General features: G+C 40.9%; 1 protein-coding gene across 3 annotated transcripts in view; it reads left to right on the top strand.

Moving 5' to 3' along the window:
- LOC131227118 (uncharacterized) overlaps nt 1-9,945 on the top strand; it is a 68,467-nt gene extending 58,522 nt beyond the window's left edge. For all 3 annotated transcript variants that reach the window (XM_058222834.1, XM_058222836.1, XM_058222835.1), the window contains 5 exons: nt 6,849-6,995; nt 7,476-7,604; nt 8,474-8,572; nt 9,184-9,222; nt 9,340-9,945. In XM_058222834.1, the coding sequence (XP_058078817.1) occupies nt 6,849-6,995; nt 7,476-7,604; nt 8,474-8,572; nt 9,184-9,222; nt 9,340-9,477 (552 nt within the window). In that variant the 3' untranslated portion in view covers nt 9,478-9,945. The remainder of the gene's footprint in view (nt 1-6,848; nt 6,996-7,475; nt 7,605-8,473; nt 8,573-9,183; nt 9,223-9,339) is intronic.
- Nucleotides 9,946-10,380: the final 435 nt, after the last annotated feature.

Raw genomic sequence — 10,380 nt, forward strand, 5'->3', positions numbered from 1 at the left:
AACTATGCCATGGCATATACTTGTCAGGATCTCATATGCTATGATGGCATATGTGATTTAATCCATAGTATGTGCACATGTGATCGCATTTGACAACAATGATAATGACAACGGCGATGATAGTACCTCAGGCTGTGCATGTATATGGAGTAAAACATATCAAAGTGAGGTCATATTATTATTTAATTATTATTATTATTTTGGTGAAGCTAACATGTCATCTGTTATTGTGAATAGTCCCAAGTTCTTAAGCCAACCTATGGAAAAGATCTTGGAGCGCATGATCACCACACCAAATGTTCACCCAAAATCGAATGAGATGCCCATTACCTAAAGCAAAGGCAATCCTCTTCCGAAACCAATGCGCAGTAGCCGCAATCGCCTTCCATAAATGAGAAGCTCTATAAAGCGAAGAACTTTTCACAAACAAACCACCCTTTTGCACTCCATATTTACTAGCTTTAATCTCCCTCCAAGGTCTTTGTTCTTCAGATCCAAACCTCCAAATCCACTTCCTAAGAAGGGAAATATTCATATCGCCCAACCTTTTGAGACCAACCCTACCTGCACACCTCATCCAACTTAAGGAGATGGAATTTCCTGCTCTCGGAGGTACCCTTTCGAAAAGAAATCTCTTCTCAGCTTCTTAAGCCTATCCAAAACCTCCTTGCGGCATTTTAAAAGAAACATGAAATACATTGCCATATTAGAGAAAGCCGCCTTAATAAGTGTTAGCCGACCTCACAAAGAGAGATAATGACCCTTTCAAGTAGCTATGCTCCTCTCAATTCCTTCGATAATCCTATCCCATAAGTGTTTGGCCGGATTCCCTACGCAAAGAGGCATCTCTAAATATGTCGTAGGAAAGGACTTGGAGCTGCTCCCGCATAAACCCACAAGATGACTAAGATCACCGCTACTTGCACCCCCAACATTTCAGACTTAGCCACGTTAACCTTCAATCTAGAGACTGCCTCTAAACAAATGATAATTTTCCAAAGATTATCCACCTTCTGCGTCACAAAATATTGAAGATGAGAAACTTGCCATCCACCATTTGATGCCTTATCGTTGAATAACTCGTTCTCCTTCCCCTTATGAAGCATCATACTAGAACCTATTGTAAAAATAAAAAATAAAAAATCATACTAAGAACCTCCCCTATCACCACAAGTAGGGAGATAACGGGTCCCCCTGCTTAAGACCCCGTGATGCCTTTTTGATGACCCACAAAAATGCTTTTTTGGATGACTGCCTCTAAACAAACAATAATTTTCCAATGATTATCCACCTTCTGCTTCCCAAAATATTGAAGATGAGAAACTTGCCATCCACCATTTGATGCCTTATCGTTGAATAACTCATTCTCCTTCCCCTTACGATGCATCATACTAGAACCTATTGTTAAAATAAAATAAAATAAAATCATACTAAGAACCTTCCCATATCACCACAAATAAGTAAGGAGATTACTGGACCCCCTGCCTAAGACCCCGTGATGCCTTTTTTATGACCCACAAAAATGCCTTGTTGATGACCCATTAACCAAATGGAGAATGAAGTTGATTTAACACAAGCCTGAATCTATCCTCTCCACTTACTACCACTTCCAAAATGATCAAGCATATAATCTAAAAAAATCCTAGTCGACGTGATATACACCTTTTAATATCCAGCTTGCAAACGACATTGGCCTTCCTCTCTCTTTGTTTGAAATCAATGCATTCATGTGCGATAAGGGTACTAACCAAAATCTCTCCCTGCCACAAACGCCCCCTGATTTATTGATATGACCTTCGATAAAGCCCCCTTGAACAAGCAAGAATCTTGGTCAACGACTTATAGGGCTCACCAATAAGACTAATCGGCTAAATTCTTTAAGATGATATGTTCTTTTGACCTTGGGGATTAGAGCTATGAGTGAAGCTCTCACTAAAAGTTGGCCACGCTTGGAGAATTCCACAATATAATATATCACATCCTTTTTAACTAGGTGTCACCATTTTTGATAAAACATCATAAGGAAACCATCGGGGCCCACAACCAGTGTTCGAAGTATCAATATCGCTATAGGTTTTGTTGGTTGGGGATACAGAAACAATATCGATATCGCTGATAACTAGAAATGTGGGAAAATATGGGAAAAACAGTAGAATTTTCAGTGAAACTTCAGGAGATGCTAAAATGCACATATTTGCATATTTAGGAATACAAAATTTGCAAAAAGAATGAATACACAATAAGTTTCCATTCAATGGGGGCTTAAAGGCATGTGTCGTCGTAAGAAACAGTCTAACCTTCCCATCTAACCATCCAATCATCCATCGATATTCCAGAATATCGATAACTAACGATGTTTTACCAAGAAATCATTGATAATTGGAAATGAAATGAAAGATTGTGGTCTTGATATTGCGCATGTTGCAATAACGATAATATTGAGATATTATCAATATTAGCATTGACAAATTGAAAACCGCATACAACAATGTGCTCAGAAAAAAATTGAAATATATATTTTTTAATAAACAAACTTTTCGTGTTATCTCTATATTGGCGATATTATTGAAATATCACCTACATACACTTGTGATACAAGCGTCACCTAGAATTTACACTGTAAAAAATATTGGCGATATCGATACATTGGCAATACAAGCGATGCCTAAAATTTACATAATTAAAAATATTGGCAATATCGATATGTTGGCGATACTTAGCAATGCATTGTTGATGCTTGGAATTTCTAATACTATCGGTGTTATCGTATTGCTACAAGTGTTATCGGTATCGTCAAGTTGGAGATGGTGATAATATTGGAGATAATTCAAACAATGCCTGCAACCTTGTCTTCGCACATGGAGCTTAGCGCAACTAACACTTCTTCCACAATTGGTGCTTCCAACATTTATGCGTCCTCATCAACGAACCTTAGATATTCTAAGTTATCAAGTTGTGGTCACGGCCGCCTATCAACTTACATAAGCTTTGTGTAAAATTGAACTATAGATTTGCAAATCTCACTTTTGTCCAAGGTTTGAACCCCATCCGCAATTAAAGAAGAGGTTTTATTCCCACGAGCTTGTTCACTAGCATTATTATGGAAGAAGCGCGCAATTTTGCCCCCCTTAAGCCACAATGCTCTAAATCTCTGCTACCGCTTTTATCTCCTCTTCCTTGAATGCCTGGAAAAAGAGGAGGATAACTCAGGCCTCCTCTTTCTAACTTCCTCCGAGAGACTACCACCTTCTTCTAACAGGTCCAACGCATGAATCTCATCCGCCATCCAATCAAATTCAGCCTTCCAAGTACCAAGCACCTCTTTCTTCCATAGATTTATTTTAGCTTCCAACATCTTTTGCTTTATACTCAATCTAATGCCAGCATAGCCCTTTACTGAGATGGAAGTCCACCAATCTGCTATAAGTTGATTAAAGCTGTCAATTTCCAGCTAAGCCAATTCGAACTTGAAGGGTCTAGGACCCCAATTGTCTTCAACCATCTCCAGAATAATTAGACGATGATCAAAAACAATTCTTGTCGGTCCATGCTGAGTAACTAAAAGAAAATTCTCAACCCAATCCGCCAACATTAGGAATATGTCCGAACACGCCAACATTGCATTTTCCTACTTGTTGGACCATGTAAATTTGGTGCCCCCCAAAGGAAGGTCAACCATCTCGTGGGGAGCCACCTAGTCCAAGAAAAGCTTCATACCCTTGGTTATATGCCTACCCCTAGATTTTTCATAGTAAAAACAAACCGCATTAAAATTACCTACCAAGGCACCTCCCACCAATACCTTACACTGTCTAGCTCCACCTAGAACTGGTCTCTCAAACTGTAAACACAAGGCCCATGCACAGTTGCTGCCACTAAGCTCCCATGGCCTAGACAAATTGAAAAAGCATGGACGTCCTCATCCCACATCCCAAAGGTCATTCCCACTAGCCTCCCCCACTCTTTCCAGAATGTTTTTGGCCCATCTGAATTGCTCCTCAGAGATCGAACCACCCACATCCAAGGCATCATGATAGATCTCCGCCATTTCTGCATTAGCCATGCATATCATATCTGTGTTTCCTCCCATCTTCTTAGCTCGAAGAGGAGTGACCACGACAACCCCTTCCAGAGACTCGATCTTGGCTCTCACTCAACTAGCATCTTCTCCCCTTCCTCTAATTATGTGGCACTCAAGCAATCCCCTAATGTATTATGCACTGTATTCACGTTTGCCATAATCCCCTGTTCTCTTGTGAAAAGAACACCTTCCATATATGATATGCCTTAGGAATGCATACACCCTCCTATAGGGTCCCCTTCTATCATGCGACATTCACCGACTCTGCTTTCAGAAGAACACTGATAAACCCTTTAGAGAATCTCCACTGCCTTCATGCTTCTCGAAGAACAATGAAATTGATGGTTGTGGATGATATAAGGGGTATGAAATCTCCCGTGGGGACTTGGAGCACACGAGCGGAGCTACTTAAGTAAGCCCCACACACCGAAGAGTGAATTAGAACTGCACGTGATGGGGGACTTGAAACATTTGCGTGTGCCAGGGACACTATTAAAGCCATAACATTTGGATCTCCTTTCACATGTTTGTCGAAATTCGACCGATCATCACTCGTCGCTAGCTCATCACTCTGCCATGTATTGTCATCAGAGCCGTCCTCCAAAACATCAAGTCTATCTTCATTGCCATTCAATTGAGGTTATTGACTTGGGAGGAGTGCCGGGATAGATGCCAACTTGACCTTCATCTACATGTCCCTAACTAAGGTCCGAGCCTCTAGGTCATTGGTAGCTTTGTGCAAAATACTGTTTGGGACTGGCTCGAGCTTTGAGCCTACTTCAAAACTGAGGCTCGGAGGGGGCATGCCTGCCTTCTAAACTCTTGCAGAGCACAAGCCTCCATGTGTCGACCCCCTGGTTTCACTAATCACACCTACCTCTCCTTCGTTGAGCTTCTTGCACAAGCTCTTACTTCCGGAGCTCTGTTAGAGTAGCCATCCCGAAATCCTTCAACTTCCTTCAATCAACCGCCGTGACTTCTGACCACTCTTTTGACCTCCCTGCTCTTCCAGACTTCACCCCAATGGAGAGAGCATCCACTAGTCACCTCCCATTGAATATTAAACATCAACCACCTCTCCCCAACCACCACAGATAGGAAGGTTGGATTTGTTAGAGATTTCTTTCTCTTAACCCTCACCTAGGTTCAACCCGTTCACCGTCGCAGGGTCGATTTTGACTACCTCCGCCAAACAGGTTGCCATTGCAACGGAGAAATCTCGGAACCAAAATCCCAAAAGAATTCCCCAAGCACCATGCATCTTCCTTGCCAAAAACAAAGTCCTCCCACCTTCTTATGCAGTAAAGTAGAGCATCTTTGTGAACAACACCAGTTATGCAGTAAATCAGTGCAAGTAGATCCACACCTCGTTGGAATCAATGGGCCACTCAATGAATATTCATCAGGTGCTAGACCACAACACTCCGACAATCACCCCTCAATTTGAGCTAGGGTGGCTCCCCCCTCCGTCGAAGCCACCATCAAATTCCGCAACTACTCCCAAGACTCTTCAGTTGCGTCCTGATTGATTTGAACCACCAACACATCTCTTTAAATCTTCTTTTGTCCCCTCCCCTTGCTTTTAAGCACAATTCCCCCTAGCTACAATGTTCCTATAGGATGAAGCGCCTTCTCTAAAATTCATCCCAACATCCCAAGCTTCATCGAGGTTCCCATTAACCTCCCTCATCGGAATCACCGTTGCAGCTCTAACCATCTTACCTTTGCCCTTCTCCATATTTTTGATCTCAGGTTTGAAACGGGCCTTTTGGACAAGTTTCGTCCCACTTTGGCTTTATCCATGCAAGATTTCTACTGCATGAGCAAGCTCCTCCTCCATGCTCACATGAACAAACACAAAGCCTTGATAGGCAATGGTGGTTCGATCCCTCAGAACAACCACCTCCATGACTTTCCCCACTCTCCCAAACACCCTCGAGAAATTTACTAGTAAATAACCTTATGGAAATCTAGTGACGTAGAGTGTTGGATACTTGGATAGTGTCATTTTGTGGCCATCTTTCGTCCCCACCATCCCTTTTCTACTTGTGACCATTGCTCGCCTAGTCCCAACCCCATTACCATCTACTACTTCGCTTGCCCCATTTCGCTTCCTTCTACTTTGCCCTTGCCATTCTTCCTTGTCTCCTCCTTGCTGAAATCGTCCCTGCAAGCACCCTTGAGAAGATTCCATACCAATGTCCTTACCCTCCATGCCTTTCCTTTGCCACTCCATTTGCACAAGGTTTTGACTTAAATTATGAAGATACGTCTGAGGGGAAAGAGAGAGATTCTTTTTCTCTTTTGGCAACTTTCCACTGCAGGAGTCCGACTACAACACTAAAATCAATTAATGTCTTCAATGATTTGTTACATTTTTTGATTTTCAATAAAAATTAGTTTGATCTTTTCAAAGCTTTTAGTAAAAAATAATACAAGTAGCAATATTAACTTAGTTTTGTTGCTCATTATTTGCCTTTATATTTAATCATTGCCCTTTCACATTATTTTGGCTTGTGTTTGGTTGCACCAAATATCATGAAAATTTGTTAAATTTCATTATAATTTGTCTAATTTGGTGCAAAATATTTTGATATTAGTGTAACCAAGCACAACCTTGATTTAAAATCTAAAAGTAGTGTGTAGCTTATGCTACACAGCTACGCCTCACACTTCAGAGGGGCGAGCACTACGGTACACGCTGTCTGCTATTTAAAACACTGGTTTAAGAATTTTTTTCTTTCTTGTCTTCCTGTTTCGTGTCCAGCTTACCAGGGCATACTTTGCTTTCTTGGAGGTTCTATTTAGCACCCATATCGTTTTCATTCTGAATCTGGATACAAGCACCTTTATGCACATTGTCGGATCTCTTGAATCTGGTTTGAAAGGTTTGGACTCCAGTATCTCATCCCAGGTATGATATTATTCTAAATATCTGATTTTGCTTCAGCAATCACTATATCATGCTAAGTTAAAAGAAACTATATCTTTTTGTTTGGTCTGGCTGTAGTGCAAGTGGGCCCCACCTTTTGTTGATCCAGATTATTGGTCTGGTGGACCCTATCATGGGGTTGGTGATGCCCTAGTATCTTTACCTTTCAGATGATACTGCCCTTCCGATGACAGCCAATCATTACATTTGAATGCATGGTTGGAATCATCTGATGGGGGACATTGTGTAGCATCTCTCACCCACCATCTAATTGTTCTGGGTCACAAAAAGGTGGACCCTGCCTGTATGGTTTCCTGGGCTGAGCAAATATTGGATTGAGCATTATATGTTCCCTCATTTGTTTATCTTGCATATGCTTTAACTAGATACTTTTTCTCGAGGCTAACACTGAATATCTACAGTGCTTTATTTCTATCAACTAATTTGTTTTTTCTGTGCCAGTGTGCTGCTGCTGTCGATTGTTTGGCTGGTTTCTACTTCAACAATATTACCGTGGGAGAGCCACCCACATCACCGGTTGCAATGAATCTTGCTCGACATATCGTAGAGTGTCCAAGTTTGTTCCCAGAAGTGAGTTTTTGTTACAGCGGGGGTGAACAAAGTGCTCTTTCGTAGCTTTTTTTTTTTTTTTGAGGAATTGTAGTGTCCTGATGCTTGTCTGTTCAGATGCTTCTTCATGGGATATGTCATTTGTTTGGCTGCCAGTGTCTCTTATTGAGTCAGTGACGAGAGGGTCACGGTTGTTCTGGCTTTCCTTTATTCTCTTGCACCTCTGTTTCTTTTAATGAACTTTCATTGCCATTCAGAAAAAAAAAAAGAAGAAAAAAGAGAGGAAAAAACCTGACCTCGCCAGACTCTGGTTGTATTTTTTGGATCTGAAATGGCCATGAAAACTGGCCAGGTAACCGGAAACCTGGTCTGACAGTTGTTCAACAGTTCTTTGAAAAAATTGTAATGCATTTGGAAAACAAAATGCACCCTAGCCAATGCCAAATCCACATTATTTGTTAATTCTTTTTTTAATCCAACTGGATTCCCAGGTCAAGAACAGGTCAGTGTCTGGTCTGGGTTGTAAAACATTGCTCTATACTCTGCATTTCATGGTTCAGTGATCCAGACTGTTGATATGATAGGCCTTGATGGGGGGGTGGGTTACCTAGATATCCAGATTTGAAGACCCCGACTTTGGATTTTTTACATCTGTTTTACATTTCTTTCAACCATCTTACAGGTCATTGATCGAAGGGTTAATTTCTTCAATCTGGTGGATATTTGGGGCACTCCCCCATTTATAGCTGGTCCCTTAGGGCACTGTCATCATGATGCATCAGGACACATTAATTCCTTTCTTTTGTTTAGCCTAGTATTTGGGATTCATCTTCATCTAATTCGTTTATGAATATCTAGAGATGTACTCTTACATTGTCTTGTTTGAGCAGATACTGAAAACCCTGTTTGAGATCGTACTGTTTGAGGATTGTGGAAATCAGTGGAGTCTTAGTAGACCTATGTTGAGCTTGATACTCATCAATGAACAGGTAGTGGTTGGAACCTCCAAATTACTGTTTTCTGGATTTTCTACTTACATCTTGATCTTCATCATCTTCGTCTTCTTCTAAGCCTTATCCCAATGGATTTTCTACGTGAATGGTGTTTTTAATTTAGCTGAGTTGACTCGAGCTTGATATTTCGAGTGCATGGAAAACATAAGCTAATTTGGGTCATGCGAGTGTACTTGAACTAGTACCTAATCAACTTGGGAGTCGAGCCTTGTTGAGTTTGATCTTTTGGCTTTTAAAGTGCGAATGTGATACAGGAGAATATAATTCCACGTTGATCTACCAATGTGAATGTTGACATGTGTTGTTCATTGGGTGGTCCCACTGTGGTAGTGGCTGAAATAGGTGCAATACACCATATTAAAATAATTGGGCAGTCGAGAAAAAGGCCAACTGCTAATTCAACATGCATGTGGGGCCCACATGATCTGCACTCCTGGCTTTTGTGCGGCGACACAGAAATAGTGGGGCCCACCTGATGAACAGCCCAGATAATGCACGGTTGGAAAGATTTAGATTGCTATTGCATAAGTTATGGAATCTACATCATTTAAGTAGTTTCTTTACTGACATGACCGTAATTACTCCAGATATTCAGTGATTTGAAAGCTCAAATTTTGGCTTCTCAGGTAAGCTCTAAGCTCCAACATTCTTCGATCATTCACAATACCGAAATTTTCTTATTTGAATAAGAGCGTCAGAGATGCCTCCTCAGAGCTTCGATCATTATTTCATTTGTCTTGCAGCCGGCTGATCAACGGCCACGCCTTTCCCTCTGTTTCGACAAGCTGATGGCTGATGTTACGCGGAGCTTGGATTCAAAGAACAGAGACAAATTCACCCAAAATCTGACAATATTCAGACACGAATTCCGTGTCAAGTGACTCGAAACTATCTTTCAGCAAATGCTACTTTCTTCGGTAAATTCTGTCTGGCTGCATCAGTCTCACTCTTTTCGCAGCAACAGGCATGGGCATGGAAGGCACCTCTGATCATACTTTGGATTCACATGGATATATGGTTTTATTGTTACAGAGAGGCAGATATATACCGAAGTTCAGTGTGGGTTGGGGCTGCTGCCCCCAATGTGAATTTGGTTAATGGTTTCTTATACTGGGAATGGAAGATGATAGGTAGAGATGTTACAATGGTAGTTTTTAGGGCAGGGTTCTAGAATTGCAAAAGCTGACGTATGGGTATTTGTTGTCAAGATATATCGATTCTTTTTAGGAGAAGGAAGAAAGTTGTAAATGGCTTGTTAGTTATTTGTTACACAGATCTGATTTTGTTGATATTCAGATTATCTGTACATCACCTTTTGAGTTTTTGTTTATGAAAGGTGGAATTGCATATGTTAGTTTGCATGTGGGTCATAGATGGTCCGGTGCACATGCTTGTAACTCACGTATAAGCTTGTGGATTCATGCGTTTGTGGTCCTATGATGTGTATGCATGTTTGTATGATTTTTGAAGTATTGCCATTTTTTTCTCTCTATTATTTCTATATAAAAATGGGTATCTCAGCTAAAGAAATGTTAGAACTGGAATATGGTGGAGCCTTAACTAGTAGAGCTGGAATATGAGAAAACTCTCAATGAGAGTTACAACTAGCATCTAAGAGCTCTTTTTTTACATGTTCTTTTGGAAGAGAAGTGCTTTTAGTATGGCAGTTGTTGCATATTCCCATTCTACCGTCTCTACCCGACCAGCTCTTATTTCAGCTGATATTAATATTTGAGTTGTTGAAGTGGGGTCTATGGTTCACTTACACAGATCATGCGTTTGTG

This window comes from Magnolia sinica, chromosome 15 (genome assembly GCF_029962835.1).
Source record: "Magnolia sinica isolate HGM2019 chromosome 15, MsV1, whole genome shotgun sequence".
Taxonomy (NCBI): domain Eukaryota; kingdom Viridiplantae; phylum Streptophyta; class Magnoliopsida; order Magnoliales; family Magnoliaceae; genus Magnolia; species Magnolia sinica.